The sequence below is a fragment of the Myotis davidii genome, unplaced genomic scaffold (genome assembly GCF_000327345.1).
Source record: "Myotis davidii unplaced genomic scaffold, ASM32734v1 scaffold954, whole genome shotgun sequence".
Taxonomy (NCBI): domain Eukaryota; kingdom Metazoa; phylum Chordata; class Mammalia; order Chiroptera; family Vespertilionidae; genus Myotis; species Myotis davidii.
The window spans coordinates 387,551-408,568 of record NW_006285487.1 but is presented as its reverse complement, the minus strand read 5'-3'; the positions used below and the strand labels follow the sequence as shown (position 1 = coordinate 408,568).

The 21,018-nt window shown below is 47.1% G+C and overlaps 1 protein-coding gene across 1 annotated transcript in view; it reads left to right on the top strand.

Annotated features, from left to right (window-relative positions):
• The window catches only part of ABHD2 (abhydrolase domain containing 2), a 69,249-nt gene that overhangs the window by 31,431 nt on the left and 16,800 nt on the right, over positions 1-21,018 (top strand). Inside the window, exons 3-4 of the mRNA XM_006756278.2 lie at positions 14,526-14,701; positions 17,594-17,761. Coding sequence (XP_006756341.1) covers positions 14,526-14,701; positions 17,594-17,761 — 344 coding nt within the window. The remainder of the gene's footprint in view (positions 1-14,525; positions 14,702-17,593; positions 17,762-21,018) is intronic.

Here is a 21,018-nt window from a genome sequence, read left to right as displayed (position 1 = left end):
GCCCTGACCAGGAATCGAACCGTGACCTCCTGGTTCATAGGTCAGCGTTCAACCACTGAGCCACACTGGCCGGGCTCAAACAAATCATTTAAACTAGGATAAAAGCTAAACTTTAAAAGTGGCAAATCAAGTACATTTTTTCTTCACTCCTTCCTGAGTCCCCACTAAAACGATACTGTAGGGTAAAGTCTCAAGAACGTAGAAAAGGAGAGGAGATGGGAGCAGATGAGTGGGAAGCAGATGGACAAGTGGACACCGACCTATAGACTAGAGGAAGCGGACCCCCAGCCTGCGGAGGGGAGGCCCTCAGCAGTGAGGCTGATTTTGAAGGCTTGGGAATGGGAGGCTTCAGGGACCTCTGAAGATGGGGTGTGAAATGTGTCTGAAAGCGGGAAGATTGGTATTAAGTTTCCCAGTCTCCTCCCATCTCACATGGCCAGGTGACTGCCTACCTCTGCTCCTGCAGAGGGAGGATGGAGGCGAGCCACCAGACCATAGAGTCTGCCCATGGAGGGTGCCCAGCCACAACCAAGGAGATAGGAGGGTTTCCCCCTGGGGAAATGGACCCGCCAAGAGATTTGGTGGGGGGGGGCCCTCTAACACAGTAGCTGGAGCCCACAGATTGGCAGGCGCCGCCTATGTGGGCAGACAGCTCTGCATCTGCTTCTCACTGCCTCACCCTGCAGTATGAGCAGAAAATCAGGAGTCACTGGATGTCTGAAGAAAGCCTCAAACATGAAAGACAAAAATACGCAGCAAGCAGATGAAGTGGAGGACGCACAATGAAAGGAACCAAACAGCTTGAGCAGGAAAACCTGTAATGAGCATGCTCAGAGAGATGCAGGCTCTGGGACAAGAAGAGACCATAGAATGGGAACACTCCGTCCGAACAGGGGGCGCTTTTGGAGGAGAGAGGAAAAGATTTCATAGAGGGATTAGAAAATAAGAAGGAGGATCTCTTCCAGAAAGTAGAAAACGAGGACTAAAGAGGAACGTGGAAGAGAAATTAGAGAATCAGTCCAAGAAATCCAGTATCTAAGTAACAGTAGTTCCAGAAAGGGGCTAGAGAAAGTGGAGGGACAGAAATGACCAAAGAAACGTCCCTTAGCTGTGCAGAGTGTAGGCCCTGAAACTCCAGGTTCCAAGGCTCTCTGAGACCCCAGCCGGGGTCTCGGTGAGCTGTTTCCAATTGATGTGAAGTAAAACAGAGGCCTCTGAATATGCATGTCATCCTTCATAGTTTTAAAAGTTGTATATTGTTTATTGCTAACTAGAGGCCCGGTGCACAAAATTCGTGCGAGAGTAGGCCTTCCTTCCCCCAGCTGCCAGCACCGGCTTCCCTCTGGCACCCGGGACCCAGGCTTCCCTTGCAGCCCCGACTTCGTCTGGAAGGTCATCCGGAGGGACGTCTGGAAGGATGTCTGGTCTAATTAGCATATTACGCTTTTATTATCCTATATAATGAAAGGCTAATATGCAAATTGACCGAATGGCCAAACAGCCAGTGGCTATGACACACACTGACCACCAGGGAGCAGACAATCAATGCAGGAGCTGCTCCCTGGTGGTCAGTGTGCTCCCACAGGGGGAGCGCCACTCAGCCAGAAGCCGGGCTCACAGACTGGCGAACGCTGCAGTGGTGGCAGGAGCCTCTCCCATGTCAGCTACAGCGCTAAGGATGTCTGACTGCCGGCTTAGGGGGGGCCTAAGCCTTCAGTCAGACAACCCCCGAGGGCTCCCAGACTGCAAGAGGGCACAGGCCAGGCTGGGGGACCCCCCCGAGTGCATGAATTTCATGCACTAGGCCTCTAGTTATAGATAATAAGTATGAGCCCTGACACCAGCCGTTGTCTTTTGCATTCGTCCTTCATGTATAAAGAGAGATGGACTTCGCTTTTTAGAACTTTCTAGAACCTGCTTATTTCTGTGGTTTTGCAATGCTCTCCTGGGGTGCGGACAAGAATGGAGACGTGGTGCCTAAGCTGCTGTGAGTTTTCACGAGGGTGGGGTGGTTGACGGTTTGAGGAAATATTTTTCTGTGTTCTCATGCCACGGGCGAGGGCTGCTGTTCCGGCGGGGCTAACCCACAGCCATGGACAGTGGCTTCTTTCAGCAGTTTGGACCCGTGACAGCTCCAGGGCGGCTGCAGCGTTTCCTTCCTCTGCCATTTCTGCTCAAGGCGCAAGCAGTAGCGGCTGTGTTTCCACATAGCTCTCTCCGTCAAGGTCACCGTAGAATCTGCAATCTTGTTTTCTCCTTCAGTGTCGCCCTGGCTACCAGTAGGCTCCTGTGTTTATCAGAGTAAATTTAGAATAGTTATAGATCTCATAAGCATCCTTAACCCCTTTATTTATTTTTTTTTAAATATATTTTATTGACTTTCCACAGAGAGGAAGGAGAGGAAGGGAGAGGGAGAGCCAGAAACATTGATGAGAGAGAAACATCGACCAGCTGCCCCCTGCACATCCCCCACTGGGGATGTGCCCGCAACCCAGGTATATGCCCTTGACCGGAATCGAACCTGGGACCCTTCAGTCCGCAGGCCGACGCTCTATCCACCGAGCCAAACCAGTTTCGGCCTTAACCCCTTTATTTTATAAAACCGGTCATACATTTACATTAAAACACTCCCCCAGCCACCATCCCGTTCCCTTCAACTAATGTTTCCAGTTTCATGATTGCAAAAACGGCAGTTACACACACACACACACACACACACCCCTTTTCCTTTTATTACACAAATAGCAGTATGCTATATACTCTCACCTTGCTTTTCTTCATGAAATATCCCTGAGTCTTCCATAAGAATATAGGAATAAGTAGCTTCCTCCATTTTTGTCATGGCTGCTTAGTGTTACATAATAGACTGTCATTTGCCCGGCCAGCATGGCTCAGTGGTTGAGCATTGACGTACGAACCAGGAGGTCACAGTTTGATTCCTGGTCAGGGCACATGCCCAGGTTGTGAGCTCCATCCCCAGTGTGGGGCGCAGGAGGCAGCCGATTGATGATTCTCTCTCATCATTGATGTCTCTCTCTCTCTCTCTCCCTCTCTCCCTCTCTCCCTCTCCCTTTCCCTCTCCCTCTCCCCCTCCCTTCCTCTCTAAAATCAACAAAAATATATTACAAAAATAGACTGTCACTTGTCTAACCAGTTTCCTAATGGGAGCTTTTATTTATTTCCAACCTTTGGCTTCCCGATGCTGCACAATAGATAATTTTGTACTTATATCACGTGCACCTGTGTCAGTGTAGGGTCAACTGGATGCTGGCCCAGAGGTTGTGTGCCTGGCAAACGTTGTTGCTCTGTCCCCTCAGGCGTCCCCTGACCCCACAGGCACCGAATGAGTGTCTGTTTCCCCGAAACATTGCCAACATGAGGGCTTCATCTATTTTTTGATATTTAATCTGGTAGGTAAAATTTTTTTTTCTCACTATGGTTTTAATTTGTATGTCGCTTCTGAAAGAGGCTGTGCCCCTTTTTTATATTTAAAAACTCTTTGTATTTCCTTTTCTGGTAACCCCCACCCACCCATTCATTTGATGATCACTGGTCTTTTCCCCAATCATTTGAGAGAGCCCTTTATGGCCTAGGGAAATTCGCCTTTTGTGCTATGAGTTGCAAATATTTGTTTTCAGTTTGTCATTTGTTTTTTCACTTTGCCCGTGGTGGTATTTGCACTCCGAATTTTACAAAATGTTTGCATAGTCAAACCTTTTGGTTCTTTCTTTTATGGCTTCTGGGATTTCTGTTTTATTCAGAAAGGTCTTTTTCATCGTAGGATTATGAAAAAAGCTCTACACGTCTAGTATGGTTTCATTTTCTATGTTGACATGTTCGATGCCTCTGGAATTTATCTTGGTGTGAAGTGTGGCTCTAACTTAGTATTTTTCTAGATGCTACCCTTTGCCCAACGCCATTTAATAGAAAAGCCATCATTACCCCATTTATTGAAATGCCATCTTTTTCTTGTACTAAATTTCAGGATGTATTTATACATATTTCAGTACATTCTGGTCTGTTGATAATCCTGAATATATAGACTATTAGCATATTTGTAGCTTTAAATGTGTTTTATTATGGACAGCGGGGGCAGTGCTAGTACCCCTTCAAGACAAACAAAACTGCCCTAACAGGTTTGGCTCAGTGGATAGAGCGTCAGCCTGCGGACTGAAGGGCCCCGGGTTCGAATCCGGTCAAGGGCATGTACCTTGGTTGCAGGCACATCCCCAGGAGGGGGTGTGCAGGAGGCAGCTGATCGATCTTTCTCTCATCGATGTTTCTAACTCTCTATCCCTCTCCCTTCCTCTCTGAAAAAAAATCAATAAAATATATTTTTAAAAAAACTAACAAAACCAACATTTTAAGAACCCATCTTTGCCGAAACCGGTTTGGCTCAGTGGATAGAGCGTCGGCTTGCGGACTGAAAGGTCCCAGGTTCGATTCCGGTCAAGGGCATGTACCTGGGTTGCAGGCACATCCCCAGTAGGAGATGTGCAGGAGGCAGCTGATCGATGTTTCTCTCTCATCGATGTTTCTAACTTTCTATCTCTCTCCCTTCCTCTCTGTAAAAAATTAATAAAATATTAAAAAAAAAAGAACCCATCTTTTTTCTAACATCATTGCTTGCCAGTTTCTGAATTCTTTTCTGCACATCAACGAAAGGGACATATGCTCATTTGATCAGTAACTTAATCCTCATAGTCAACTCTTTTTTAAAAAAAAATATTTTTATTGATTTCAGAGAGGAAGGGAAAGAAGGAAAGAGGGATAGAATAATCAATGATCAAAGAGAATCATTGACTGGCTGCCTCCTGCACGCCCCCTACTGAGGATCGAGCCCACAACCCAAGCATGTGCCCCTGATGGGAACTGAACCCAGGACCCTTCAGTCCGCAGGCTGATGCTCTATCCGCGGAGCCCAAACCAGCCAGGGCCTCATAGTCAACTCTTTTTTTTAAAAAATATATTTTATTGATTTTTTACAGAGAGGAAAGGAGAGGGATAGAGAGTCAGAAACATCGATGAGAGAGAAACATCCATCAGCTGCCTCCTGCACGCCCCCCACTGGGAATGTGCCCCGCAACCCAGGTACATGCCCTTGACCGGAATCGAACCTGGGACCCTTCAGTCCGCAGGCCGACGCTCTAGCCACTGAGTCACACCAGCTAGGGCTGATTCCAGTGTTCTTAAAGGGCATTCCATCTAGATAATATGGGAACTTCACAGGAGGTACTCAAGCTTCCCTGCACTAGGAATAGTAGCAGATACGATGTGAAGTTTCAGCACTCATATTCCCTCTCCCCTTCCCCAGCATAGATTTTTGAGGTGGTCTTGTGTCGAGAAGGGATGGAGAGGCTGCCGGGAGCCATTCCATCATTGCTGTTTCAAGGGACCTGGCATATATGGCATACTGTTCTTAATATGTTTGCTCACCTTCTTGGCGCTGTGTTTTAACCAAGGTCACCTCTCCAAGAAAGGTTGTTTCCCCAGGTAGGGATTTTCCCCTGAAGTTAGGGAGGGAATAAAACCTCTTAACTAAGTGCCAGGCGGGTAATTAATCACTAACTACGAACAATCATGCTTTTCTTTACTCCCTGGAATGGAGATAAGAAACGCCCTAACCTTTGGAATAGAGATTGATAGGATTAGAATCAACTGGAATAAATACAGATGCAACAAGACAACAGGACACAGAACTTAGGACACAGAACTTAGAAGACAGAACATAGAAGACAGAACCTAGAAGATAGAACCTACACAGAACCGAGAGCCAGAAGAACTTAGCAAGAGAGCATAGACACAGAACTTGGCTGGAGATTGTGCCTAGAGATCCTGGCAAGGCTGCTGATCAACTGAACGCTGTCTCCGTGTCATTCCTTCTTCGCCAACTCCGTCCACACCTTTGGGGACCCCTGGACCTGCTGGGGTTGGACCCCAGCAAGAGGCAATACTGAGTTGGCCGAAGGGTAGACCATTGACATCTATGTGCGCGTTCTCCAAACACAAGAGGAGTGAGCGGGGGAGACAGGGACAGATCAAAGGTGTCCTGTGTGCTGTGCGTCAGCGTACGCCCTGTTTGGTTAGCACTGGCGGTTTTCTCAAATCCTTAGTTAGCAATATGGAAGCTGAGGTGTCTTCTGTGGACAGGCTGGGCAAGCAGGCTGAGTGGAGGAGCAACCAGTCAATAATTCTCTTTGATCATTGTGAGCGCCTGCTGTGGGCTCTGGGAGCCTCACTGCAGTCTCCTCCTTAGGCAACTAGCAGTTGGCTGGCTCTTTGCAGGACTAGTTCTTCAGCGGATGGTATTGTTGCCTGAACCCTGGAGACTCCTAAACTCCAAGCCCATGTAGAGCACAGTGTCAAAACCAGGTTGAGCGTGGCCAGCGTGGCTCAGTGGTTGAACCTGGACCCATGGACCAGGAGGTCACAGTTCGATTCCCGGTCGGGCACATGCCTGGGTTGCAGGCTCGATCCCCAGTAGGGGGCGTGCAGGAGGCGGCTGATCAATGACTCTCTCTCATCATTGATGTTTCTCTCACTCCCTCTTTCTTCCTCTGAAATCAATAAAAATATCTTTGAAGAAAATAAAACACCAAGTTGAGACACAGGGAGAGAAGGCTGTGCTTTTGGGAGGAGCCTGGCCAGTCCTGAACGCTGTTTGTGGAGCAGGTAGAGAATGTGATCGGATACGTTTACCCTGTGAATAGAATTCTGAGGCATTTTAACTGGTTTCCTCTGGACTTGAAAATGGAGTTTATTTTGTCTGGTGGTGGTTTTTTTTTTTTTTTTTAATATATTTTATTGATTTTTTAACAGAGAGGAAGGGAGAGAGATAGAGAGTTAGAAACATCGATGAGAGAGAAACATCGATCAGCTGCCTCCTGCACATCTCCCACTGGGGATGTGCCCGCAACCCAGGTACATGCCCTTGACCGGAATCGAACCCTGGACCTTTCAGTCCGCAGACCGACGCTCCATCCACTGAGCCAAACCGGTTTTGGCTGGTGGTGGTTTTTAAGCAGTTTTATTGTAACTCACTTGTGCGCCTGTTCTTCTGACATTTGGGTTTCATAACACACAATGGGTCACCGAGGTGCCAGCTTGCCCCGTGGCCTCTGGCCCATATTTAGAAACCAGTTGCAGGGACAGAAGATGTGTTCTTTCTTTGTCACACGGCCACTTTTGGTCATTCCAGGCGAAAACCAAGCAGTCGCTGCGTTAGAATTTTCCTGTGCAGAAAAGCCTGCGATTCAGGCCGGGAACATCCAGCAACAGGGAAACGTAATGTGTGGCGGCTGCGAAGAAGTATTTGCCTCCAGTGGGGCAGTGCTGTGTTCACAGCGTGGTCCTGATGAGCCCATTAGTGAGCGCTTGGGAAGCTGAATGTGCCGCTGGCCAAGATGGCAGTTCCCGAAGCTAATGATGGAGCCGTTTCCCAGCCTCGGTCATGCCCCAGCAGGACTGTGCGGCCAGTGCAGGGTCCACTCCACATCTGCCTCCTGAGGAGGAGGGACTTCCGGGGGCTGTATCCCAGGGGAGAAGGGGGAGCCAAGGGGGTGGGCTCACAGATGACCTGCTCCTACCCTCCTGGCTCAGGTCAGTCAGGCCGGATGGGGCAGAGAGGCCACAGAGGGAGCCATAGGGGTCTGTGGTGGGAGCAGCAAGAGTCCTGGGTTCCAGGCCCGTGGAGGGGGGGCTCTGGCAGGTCAGGATTCAGCATAAGTGCCTACAGAATGTTCCACTAAACCAGTGATGGCGAACCTTTTGAGCTCGGCGTGTCAGCATTTTGAAAAACCCTAACAACTCTGGTGCCGTGTCACATATAGAAATTTTTTGATATTTGCAACCATAGTAAAACAAAGACTTATATTTTTGATATTTATTTTATATATTTAACTGCCATTGAACAAAGAAAAATCAACCAAAAAAATGAGTTCGCGTGTCACCTCTGACACGCGTGTCATAGGTTCGCCATCACTGCCCTAAACCCTAAAGGGTTTTGCCCCCTCCCTGCTTCCTTACCTCCCCTGTGTGCACACAAGCTTGTGTACACACACAGACATGTACACACACACACGTATACACGCACACACACACACACACACACGAGGCCTGGAGCTCAGTTTTCTGGCTTTTGGAGCTGCCACAAAGCTTTGCTCACAGGGTCTCCCCCCGCCCCCCACCCCACTGGTGCTCATCCTGATTAGTTTATCCTCCCTCGCTGAGTGGCATAAAAAAATTCCTCCCCAAATCGGACACCTCTCACCTTTCCTGAAGCACCTCCATCCTCTCGCTCTTACCCCCCCTCTCCTGGGTCTCGTTCTCTTGGGGGACATGTTCAGTGTGATTCTGTTAACACTCCGGCCTCATCCTCATCGTAGGAATAATCAAGTGTGAATATTCGCATTAAGTACCCCCAGATGGATCTCCTGCAGAAAAACTTCGCTAACATCAAAAAGTTGGTTACAGTTGTGCAAAAACATGTAAAATCAAAGAAATGTGTTTGGGGGTTTTTTTGTTTGTTTAATGTAGTTCATGAATAACACCAAAGAGAAGTTCCAGCAAATTTAACTATCAACTTGGCTAAACAGGATTTAATATAACATTCTAACAGTTGATCAGACAGGAAAAAAACAGGCACAAAGATGTTCATTATTTTGCCCTAGCCGATTTGGCTCAGTAGATAGAGCGTCGCCCTGTGGACTGAAGGGTCCCAGGTTCGATTCTAGTCAAGGGCACGTACCTTGGTTGCAGGATCCTCTGGTCCAAGCCCTGGTCAGGGCGCATACAGGAGGCAGCCAATCTATGTGTTTCTCTCACATCGATGTTTCTCTCTGTCTCTCCCTCTCTCTTCCACTCTCTCTAAAAATCAATGGAAAAATAGCCCCAGGTGAGGATTAAAAAAAAATGAAAAGATGTTCATTATTTTGACTTCTATGTAGTTAAAAAGTCTTGAGTGTGACATAGAAAGAAAAGCTCTGGACAGAACTCAGAGACCTGGCCCTGAATCCGGTCTTTGTGAAACCAGGCAGGTCAAGACTCTGTTTTCCTCATCTGTAAAATGGGGGTGTTACCATCGCTCAGAGTTACTGTGGAGACTCAATGAGGGACCTAACCCAGGCCTCGCCTCAGAGATGAGCGCTCAGAAACAACCTCTCTCTCTGAGGACCTACGTCTGGATTCAACAGCCATAACGTGGTTTGATCTTCAGCCAAGGGACCTGGGTCCCCTTAGGGAGAATTAGTCACCCACAGATTTAGGGCAAAGAAGAGCATGAGTCACCTTTATTTTTTTCAACTCTCTTTAAAACAGCCCACCGACCATCTGTCCTTGCTCATGTGAACTCATCTGTGTGTGTCTGGTGGGAGGGGGTCTAGATTTTCCCTTGCGGTCTGTCCCAGGGGCAGTTCTGTTAGTACAGCCAGATGCTGATTATAAATAGGTCCAGGAGACAAGGGCAGGCTGGCCTCTGTATGGTGCTGTGGTCTAGCTGCTTGCTTAGGGACGAGCATTTACTAACCACTGGCCACAGTACAATATGACAAAACCCCATGTGGTTAGTAAACTAGAAGACATCGCCTCTGCTTTCAGATAATTAGGAATAAACAGCCCAGATGCTGACTCTAAGAATAGCTAAAAACAACACACACACACACACACACACACACACACAACGTGAAGTACATGCAAATTAGCGTAGTAAAAACAGCATTGACACATGCTGCAAGCTATAAAGTCTTACTATAGGACCTAAGTGCCCCTGCTCTTGGGTGAGACAAGTCAGAATTGTATAGATGTCAGTTTTCCCCAAGGCAGAATGTGTTTCCAATTAAAAACCCCAAGATTTTCATAGAACAAGCTGCTCCTATAGTTCACCTGGAAAATAAAATGCCAGAAATCTGTCAAGAGAGTTTGAAAAAGAATGGAGGAGGCCTGCACTATCAGCTCTCAAAATATTCCATAGAGCTGTGGTATTGAAAGCAGTGTCATATGACACAAGAATAGACAAATTGATCGATGGACCAGAATAGAGATATGGGAACAAGTCGAAATATTTAATTGGAAACTTGACATATATATATATTGTTTTGTTTGTTTGTTTAGAGAGTGGAAAAGAGAGGGAAAGACAGAGAGAAACATCGATGTAAGAGAAACACATCAATTGGTTGCCTCCTACATGCACCCCGATCAGGTAGGTAACTGTTAGGGAAAAAATTCATTTACTTCTTATCCTTTACAGAAATAAGTGGATTTAGGGCAATATATTTTTAAAGATGGCAGGAGTAATAGAAGAAAATGTTGGGGAATATATTTATAATTGGGTGTTAGGATAGTTCTTTTTTAAAAAAAGTGCAAAACACAAAGGTTTTAATAGAAAAACACTAACAAATTTAGACACTACATAAAAGTTATGTAAGACAAAAGATAAAAATGAAGATATACAATAGACTAGGTGGAAACCTTCGCAACATAATATATAATGACTTCCTGTAGAGGTGATAAAACAATACCTACAAATCAAAAGGAAAAAAATGGACAAAGCACATGGACAGACAATTCACAAAAGAAATACAAATAATTAATAAATATATGAATCAGGGAAATGCAAATAAGAAACTGTTTTCACAGATTGGGTCAAACTTAAATACAAACTGAAATAAAATACCCATTTTTTTTTGGCTTATCAAAGTGGCCAAAAAGTAAAAGATTGATAACACCAGTTATTGATGAGGGTGAAGAAAACAACAGGTATTTTCATGCATAATTGGTGGCAGTGTCAATTGGTCTGTCTTTTTTAAAAATATATATATTGATTGATTTCAGAGAGGAAGGGAGGGGAAAGAGAGAGATAAATATATGAATCAGGGAAATGCAAATAAGAAGCTGTTTTCACCATAGATTGGGTCAAACCTAAGAAATACAAATTGAAATAAAATACCCATTTTTTTGGCTTATCAGAGTGGCCAAAAAGTAAAAGATTGATAACACCAATTATTGATGAGGGTGAGGAAAACAACAGGTATTTTCATGCATAATTGGTGGGAGTGTCAATTGGTCTGTCTTTTTTAAAAAATATATATTTATTGATTTCAGAGAGGAAGGGAGAGGGAGAGAGATAGAAACATCAGCGATGAGAGAGAATCACTGATTGGCTGCCTCCTGCACTCCCCACACTGGGGATCGCGCCCACAACCCGGGCATGTGCCCTGACTGGGAATTGAACTGTGACCTCCTGGTTCATAGGTCAACACTCAACTACTGAGCCACACTGGCTAGGTGATTGCTCTGTCTTTTGAGAGAGGCAATGTAGTGATCCTCTAAAATTTGAAATGTGCCCTAACCAGTTTGGCTCAGTGGATGGAGCGTCGGCCTGCGGACTGAAGGGGCCCAGGTTCGATTCCGGTCAAGGGCATGTACCTTGGTTGCGAGCACATCCCCAGTAGCGCGTGTGCAGGAGGTGGCTGATTGATGTTTCTCTCTCATGGCAGTTTCTAACTCTCTATTCCCTCTCCCTTCTTCTCTGTAAAAAATCAATAAAATACGTATTTTAAAATGTGAAATGTACATAGCTCTCAGTTCCATTCACATGCTCTAGGCCCACTCCTTACTACCTCAGGGTAATGAGTCCCCGCCTCTTTCCAGCATGGTGCCAGGCCCAGGAGGTACAAGAAGCCGCCAGGCCTCCAGGCCTGAGAAAGGCCAGGCCCAGATCTGACCGCATTCCTTCCACCGCACATTCTGCGAGCCCAAACCAGTGGCAAGCAGCCTGCACTCATGCAGGGTGGGGAGGCTTCTAGGTCCCGTGGGAACAAGCAGCCTGTGGGGACAGGAATAGGTGGAACTTGGCAGCTATGTTTTCAGACAACCACCACACAGGTAGTTAGAGTAAAGCATGTTCCTCCATGTACCTTTTCAGTGGCATCTCTTAAGTGCTTGTGTGTTTATATACATTTCTAATTTTTTTCATTGTTTTGGCCCATATTTCCTCCCTTAACTAGGCCAGGTGCCTAGGCACCAATTCCGGGGATTTTTTTTGCAACTTCTTTGGTATGTGGATGAGTTACATAAACACCGAAAAACCCCACCACAGTAAAGGCTGCCAGAAGCTGCCCCCTGGTGGTCAGTGCTCTCCCAACCTCCCGTGGCTGACCAACCTCCACTGTCCCTCACCCTGGCTGGCCGGCCCCAATCAGCCCCAATGGGGACTAGACGAGATGGCCTCTATCCACTGAGCCAAACCGGCCAGGGCTCTGGTTTTTTCTTTTGCAACTTTTTTGGTACGTGGATTAGTTACATAAACACCGAAAAACCCCACCGCAGTAAAGACTGTCCACAGTTTCAATTTTGTAAACCCTGGTGGTGTGTTATTGGGAAGTCAGTTAAAACGCAGTGTTTGATCAGTCGGTGGTAATTGTCATAAAACTAAAGACTGTTTAACTTCCACTGTGCACAGCTGAACTGAGAAGGTCTCAGGATCCCAAGGCAGTTGCTTAGAGAAAGAACACACACAACACACACACACACACACACGCACACGCACATGTATACATATCTTGACAACTTTATCCCAGGCTGAATTTTAATTCAGTCTGAAAATGATGCCAAATAGCCTGAAAGAACACAGTAGCCAGACTCCAATCATGCTACAGCAGAATTCACATTGTTAGAGTGCATATTATTTTGTCAGTATCTCTCTATATAAAAGCCTAAGCAATTGTTATGACCCATCGACTGGTCACTGCACACTGACCACCAGGGGGCAGACGCTTAATGCAGAAGCTGCCCCCTGGTGGTCAGTGCTCTCCCAACCTCCCGTGGCTGACCAACCTCCACTGTCCCTCACCCTGGCTGGCCGGCCCCAATCAGCCCCAATGGGGACTAGACGAGATGGCCCTGATGGCCTCAATCGCCGGCCAGGCCGAGGGACCCCACCCATGCACGAATTCGTGCACCAGGCCTCTAGTCTCTTATAAATGCCTTCATCTGCTTTCCTAACGCCATGGTTTCTGCTCTGAGACTTGGACCTGTGGTCAGTGGCTTCATGCTGGCAAGTGGCTTCATGTTCTTGGGTCTTAAAATACTCTTCCCTCTCCAACCCATCCCCAAAGAGGAAGCTCCTCTGGGAACTGACTTGCTTCAGGCGATAGCTTCACATCTCTTAAGTTTGTGTAGATTTAATGAATTACAAAAAAAAAAAAAAAAAAAAAAAGGAGCAAACCAGGTTTAATTTAAGAAGATTTTTTAGGCCCAGCTGGCACTGTTCAGTGGTTGAACATCAACCTATGAACCAGGAGGTTACTGTTAGATTCTTGGTCAGGGCAGATGCCCGGGTTTCGGGCTCGATCCCCATTGGGGGATGTGCAGGAGGCAGCCAATCAGTGATTCTCTCTCATCATTGATGTTTGTCTCCCTCTGTCCCTCTCCCTTCCTCTCTGAAAACAATAAAAAATATATATGTATATAAATACAATTTTTTTTAAAGAAGGAATTCTGGGATCATCTGGCCTGATGGAAGTGATGGCATGAATTGACAAATAGGTTAAGGTAAACTGTTAATAGAATGCTCACCACTGGGATACAATGCAGAGATGAAGGATTGGTGTCATTGCCATTTTATGATACAGGGATCTAGTTTATATAAAACATAAACCCTAGCCAGCTGTCACGCTTGGGCTCAAAGCTGCAGAAGAGAAACCAGTAGCCGTTTCCGTAAATGGGATCCTCTTGCACTGTGGTTGTGAAATGTAAACATTTCCTAAATGCAGCATGGCGTGTCTCCTTTTCCCAGTAATTAGCTTGTGGGTTTTGAGCTTCCTACCCCAGGACCAGTCACTCCAAGTTTTCACGAAGGACAGTTGTTAAGGTGGCGTCATGCCTTGCGTAGGCTCACCAGCCTTTATAATATTTACAGTTCAACCAATATTTACATTGCTCTGCCCTTCCAGCGCATTCTGTGGGGCTTACAATGCCCTCCCACCCCCCACACAGACGCCCCAGGCACTCACAGGCTCTTAGAAGAGTTTGCAGCCCTTCCCGGTGTAACAGAGCAGGTTTGGTGAGAGGAGTAACCTAACCTGTGGTGTTAGGGGAGGCGAAGAAGAGAGCATTCGTGAGTGTGGGCTCTGTGCTACTGCTTTATGCACATCATTTGATAAGGAGGCTGACCCTGTCGTGTAGCACTTGTTCATAATGTATCAAATGTTCTTTTTATTCTTTTTATTCTACGTTATGGAAATAACCTATGTTGAATTACTGAACACCCTAAATTTGAAATCCCGTCCAGATAAGCATGACCTGGCTGATTTCTAAAGCTAATCTGATGCAGGGTGTATTAATAAATGGGGGAGGGGGTAAATCATGGCATGGATGGAAGGTCTTAAAAAATCTCATTTATGTTTAGTGTACAGAATTTGTCCAGAAAAATCTTAAATAGCTTTAAAGACTGTTTTTGTTCAAAGGTTTTTGAGAGCATTATTCAAGGAATGTGGAGAAAATTGACCTCTCGTCTCCTTCTTTCTTAGATACATTCCGCCGTTGATCTGGGGGAAAAGTGGACACATCCAAACAGCTTTGTATGGGAAGATGGGCAGGGTGAGGTCGCCACACCCGTATGGGCACCGGAAGTTCATCACCATGTCCGATGGCGCCACTTCGACCTTCGACCTCTTCGAGCCCTTGGCTGAGCATTGTGTTGGAGGTGAGCGAGTGTAGGTCATAGGATCGGGCCATCCCTCATAGAAGGAGCACTAGTCAGTGAGGGAGCACAGTGTGCACACACACTCCTGCTACCACTCTTACCAGGCATCGTATCCAGGGCCTGGTAAGGAATCTGCTGAGACACATCACGTGGGAGCACCTGGCAGGTGCAGCCTGGAGCCGGTCACCATGTGCAACTCGCAGCCATTGTTGAATGCAGTTTCTAATCCTCTTGTGAGAGACAGAAGCTTGGTGCAAAGGGATGAGGGAGAACTCGGAGCCCAGGCTCCCCAGGACCAGGCCTCTGGCTTGATGATAGCAGCAGAAGCTGAGCTGTCATACGTGCTTTATATGTACTATCATCTCATTTAATCCTCAGCAGGTGGGAGCCTTATTGTCCCTACGTTACTGATGGCGGAGCTGAAGCTTAGAGACGCGGTGTAGGCTGGTTGTGTTGGTTGGAAAGCAGCAGATAGAGGCTCCCAGGTACCCCCTTAGGTTTCCATGCACAAAAAGACACATTAAGGTCTATGTATCAGGCAGGTAGCTGGGATGCCTGTTTCTCACAGACTCCTCTTATTTCCATTCCTCTGTCCAGCTGCACAATGAATACTCATAAAATGCTTCACAGTGAGGGCTTGGAGGAAGTGAAGTTAGATGGCAGCCCCATCTGAATGCCATTCCTGCCGGAAGAGAACATGTCTTTTGAGTTCTGTAGTGTGCAGAGGCACCCAGTTTTGTTTTATAAAAGCTCAAGCAATATTTATGGGTGGCCTGGCAGGCGTGGCTCAGTGGTTGAGCATCAACCTATGAACCGGGAGATCACGGTTCGATTCCCGGTCAGGGCACATGCCTGGGTTGTGGGCTCGATCCCCAGTGGGGGGCGTGCAGGAGCAGCCGATCCATGATTCTCATCATGGATGTTTCTCTTTCTCTCTCCCTCTCCCTTCCTCTCTGAAAACAATAAAAATCTATTTTTTAAAAATTTATGGGTGGATTAAACATACTTTAACTCTCAGTTACTTAAAGTAAAAGAACTGCTGAGTAGCTAGTGACGAAGGGTTACTTTATGGTCCCTCTGTCTGGAATGCTCGTCACCAGACTTGCACGTGGCTGCCTCCTTTTGTCATTCAGGTCTCAGCTCCGATGCCCCCTCCTCCGAGGCACGGTCCCTGCCTCCCCTAACGAGTGTTTCCTTCCCAGGAAATCCATCCTGCCTTCCCGCGTCAGTGCTGGAGGGCACCTGCCACTCTCTAAACGTATTTGTGTGGTTGTTTATTATCTGTCTGCCGGAATGTATGACGCCCCAGAGTCCAGACGGCAGATTCCCAATAAACAGTCCCAGAAGGAATGAATAAATGATAGGTTAGGAGTTCACCTTGTGTTTGTAAGCCTCCCAGCTGGTCTTTCAAATATTTATGTCTCTGCCATGGCCAGTGACATGTTTTTTCTCGTTTCTAATACTCATACTTCTTCTACCAAGAAAGCACCAAATGTAATTTAACCAGCCTGCTCTTTCCCCCTGGACGGAGGTGGAAAGTGGAAAAGGGAAACACTTAGATTCTTTGCTTTACTCATTCATGTCCTTCTATCACCCCTGCCCCCACAAAGGGTGGATGGTGGTGGGTCTGGGGAAGAGAGAATCCCCATCCAAGAAATGCTCTAAGAAAAACAGCCCATTTTTCCTTTTACGATTTGTTTCTGATTTTTATGTACAAAAGGAATAAATACTCATTTTAGAAAGTTTAGATAATACAGAAACTTTTTTTTTGTGGAGAGATTGGGAGGGAAGGGGAGCAGACAGAGAGAGAAACATCAGTGTGAGAGAGGCTCCCAATTGGTTGGCTCCCACGCGTGCCCCGACCAGAGCCAGGGATCAAGCCTGTAACCAAGGTATGTGCCCTTGACTGGGAATCGAACCCGTGACCCTCAGTCCAAGGGTGATGCTGTTAATCACTGAGCAAAACCGACTAGAGCAATACAGAAACATTTTTGAAAGAGAGCACGAATCAACTATAATCCCACCACCCAGCATACCATTGTAAAAATGTTAACATTTTTATTTATTTATTCCCATTCTGTACATTGTTTTTCCAAAATTTGAATTAGTAGACATTATAAGTATTTTCCCTTCTCACTAGAAGTCTACCCTGTACATTCGTTGTTTGGCAAATGTACAAGTTAGGATGAACACCTGCAAGAAAAGCTGTTGGATCAAAGAGGTCTGTGCAATCCATTTGATCATTTGTTCATTGATACAGAATTTCGTACAGAAATTAAGAGTACTGTTCAGCCCTAACTGGTTTGGCTCAGTGGATAGAGCATTGGCCTGCGGACTGAAAGGTCCCAGGTTCGATTCCAGTCAGGGGCACATGCCCGGGCTGCAGGCTTGATCCCCAGTGTGGGACGTGCAGGAGGCAGCCAATCAGTGATTCTCTCTCTCATCATTGATATTTCTATCTCTCTCTCCCTCTCCCTTCCTCTCTGAAATCAATAAAAATATATATATATTTTAAAAAGTAATGTTCAGAGACTTGTTTAGCAACTTGGCAGAATAGTTTTGTATCTGTTGAGTCTAATAATAAAAAATTGAGATTTATGTGTGGGGTTTTTCTTTCACTTCATTTTTCTAGTAAACAGTTTTTATTGTATATTTCAAAAGTGTCTGTTCATGACGGATTGGCCATTTTAAAAACTTGCCCTTCCCGATAAACAGTTTGAGAGGCAGCTCCAGCTAGAAGGGAAAAATATCCTTTCCCAGAGAATTGAGGGAGAGGATGTGTGTTAAATTTCCTCCTACTGTTTTCTAAGCCAGTGACGTGTAATCGTGTCCTGATTTATTGTGTCGCTGATTATTTATGAATATTCCGGGATCTCTTTCGCCACCCTGCAGATGACATCACCATGGTCATCTGTCCTGGCATCGCCAACCACAGCGAGAAGCAGTACATCCGAACCTTCGTTGACTATGCCCAGAAAAATGGCTACCGGTGCGCGGTGCTCAACCACCTGGGCGCCCTGCCCAACATTGAACTGACCTCGCCACGCATGTTCACCTACGGTGAGTAAGCAGGGGACGCGGCCACGTGGGTCTCCTGGTTTCTGTCCTCACTGCGAGTGTGCCCTGACTCCCGCCTGCCTCTTCTCAGTGTAGAATTTGTGCCAGTCTTCAAGAGACAGTGGCACAGCCCTGGCCATTTTGGCTCAGTGGATAGAGCATCAGCCTGTGGACTGAAGGGTCCCGGGTTCGATTCCAGTCAAGGGCATGTACCTTGGTTGCGGGCACATCCCCAGTGGGGGGTGTGCAGGAGGCAGCTGATCAATGTTTCTCTCTCATCAGTGTTTCTGACTCTCTATCCCTCTCCCTTCCTTTCTGTAAAAAATCAATAAAATATATTTAAAAAAAAGAGAGAGAGAGAGAGAGATGGTGGGACACCCCGACGGGCCCTGAACCACCCCATCTCACAGGGGCAGAAACTGAAGGCGGGGGAGGGAGTCGGCTTTTGTTTCTGCACCTAATGTCATGATTAATTTTTTAAAATACATTTTTATTTATTTCAGAGAGGAAGGGAGAGGGAGAGAGAGAGAGAGAAACATCAATGATGAGAAAGAATCGTTGATCAGCTGCCTCCTGAACGCCCCCCGGGAATGTGCCCTTGACTGGAATCAAACCTGGGACCCTTTAGTCCACAGGCCGATGCCCAATCCACTGAACCAAACCAGCTAGGATCTAATCTCTCTAATCTCTCTTTTTTTAAAAAATATATTTTATTGATTTTTTACAGAGAGGAAGGGAGAGGGATAGAGCGTTAGAAACATTGATGAGAGAGAAACATCGATCAGCTGCCTCCTGCACACCCCCCACTTGGGATAAGCCCGAAATCACGGTACTTGCCCTTGATTGGAATCGAACCTGGGACCCTTCAGTCTGCAGGCCGACGCTCTATCCACTGAACCAAACCAGCTAGGGCCTAATCTCTTTTTAAAAACACACCAGTCATATTGGGTTAGGGCCCACCCTAACGACCCCATTTTAACGTCATCATCTTAAAGGCCCTTTCTCCAAGTGCAGTCACATTCTGAGGTCTTGGTGTGCTCTCACTCCCCATGATTCAGACGCCCCTCTTACCCAGCTCACGTTGGTGACACACCCCTGTGCCAGGCCCATTCTGTGCAGGACACAGCGATGACTCAAAGTCTCCAGCCACACGGAACAGCCGTCTCCAGGTCCCTGCCTCCGAACCTACTTAGTCATGTTAGTGACATTTGAAACAGTGGCTTTGGGGCAGCCTTAACTCTGCCTTTGTTTAGGGGGAGCTTGAGGAAAAAGGACTTTCCTGTTCCCAGCAGGTTGCCTCTTCAAGGTGACCCTGTCACCCTCATCTCGCTCAGGCCAGGTTAGTGTCTCCTATTTCATCGTGGCTTTAAGAAGCCACAGCAAGATTAGAGCCCTAAATCTTATTACTGGTGCTAATCCCTTCAGGATTAGATACCTAGAACCTCATTAAAATCCTCCTGGCATTCAAAACCAGATTGCCAAGGCCCTTAGTGAACCTGCCCAGGGAGGGGCCCGCAGACACTGAGGCTTCGGTAACTGACGACAGGCGGGAGACCCAGGGAGGACGCAGCCCCTACGAGAAGGCGGGTCCCGGGGCTGGGCAGACACACGTCCTTGCCTGTCCCTGGCCGGGGAGAGCGGCAGCTCTTCACCAAACACCAGCAGCTTGTCCGGCATCAGGCAGGGCTGGCCCTTTGTCCAGATCAGACCGTTTGCATTTAATTACACCGAGCCTCCCAAACGTGCCAACCCAATTAGCCGTAATTGCTCCTCCGCGGTGTGGCAAACCCGGGGCTCCTACCTGCTCCAGTGACATCCCAGCATCTGCTCCAGCTCTCAAATAATTAGCCTCCAACCTGAGTAAAGGAAGATGTGTCTAAAAGGAATCAGGTGGTGAGAAAGCAAGACTTTTATTTAAAAATGTATTTAAAAATAATCGTGTTACTTATTTTTAATAGCCATTGCAAAAGTCCGAATACAGTGGGACCTTGACTTACGAGTTTAATTCGTTCCATGACCAAGCTCGTAACTCAAATTACTCGTATGTCAAATCAAAAAGGGAACAAGTGAGACACGTGATGCTGGGCTGATGTTGTGGCATTCACTGTGAGTTCGCTGCGCCAACTAGCGGTGGGGTATCTGAAGCTGGCTCGTAACCCAAATTATAGCTCGAAACTCAAAGCAAAAAATCGGCTGAGAGATGGCTCGTATCTCAAAAAACTCGTTAGTCAGGACACTCGTAAGTCAAGGCCCCGCTGTACAATGAGTAAAACTATGTCCCGTCCCACTCCAGTCTCCCCCGCCTCCTCCCCAGAAAACTAATGTCTGCTACAGTTGTTCAGCGATCATTCAACCAGACATGTGTGCACATATAATCCCTTTAGAGCCCAAGTACACACGTGCGAGGGTGCCAGTCCTCCTCTGCCCTTGTTTTTGCCCCTCAGTAAGATGGCACCGAGTCGTTCCACGTCAACAGGTCAGACTCCGTGTCGTTTTTTTTTCACAGCCATTTAGTCCTCTGTGGGTGGAAATATAGGTTGTTTCCAGTCCTTTGCTGCTACAAACAGGGCTGGAGTGGACATTCCTGCACTCCTATCTTTGCACGCGCGCGTGTGCATCTGTACGTACATCTGCAGCATAAAGTCCCCAAGGTGTAATTGCTGGACCAACGATCTGTACTTTTCAAAACAGGCACAAAATCCAAACTCTCTGTGCTGGTCTGTCGTGCACATGTTTCCTGCCGCAGCCCCTAACGTTCCCTGTGAGGTTTTATTTTAGGCTGAGTCTGGGGTCGGGCCTTAGAAGGGTCCTATGCATCCCTTCACCCATGTCTGGCCACCAGCCTGCTCCTCTAAACAGAGCTGCTGAGACCTAACATGGCTGCACCTGCTTCCCAGGGGGCCCCCGTCGAGATCATTCCTCCTGGGCAAACTAGGCCTTCACGCCTCTCTGTCCATAGGTCTCCTGTGTGTGTGTCTGAATGGGCCACCTCCCTCGGCCCCCTGTCCTTACGTCACCAGGAGCACTTGATCCTAATCCCACAGAGCATCTGGCCATCCCTCTGGACTGAAGCTTGTCTCTCCTTCCCTCTCCCCAAGAAGATCCCGTTAGTAACAGCCACCTGGTACTTTTCTTAACCCCACGAATCACTGCACAGATGGGCACAGCGTCCTGTCCTATTTGTAGCCTAAGAAGCTGGTCCCAGAGGGTTTGTTCTGCGGTTGCTTCATCTGTGGGCGAACACGTGTGCTCCTGCACTC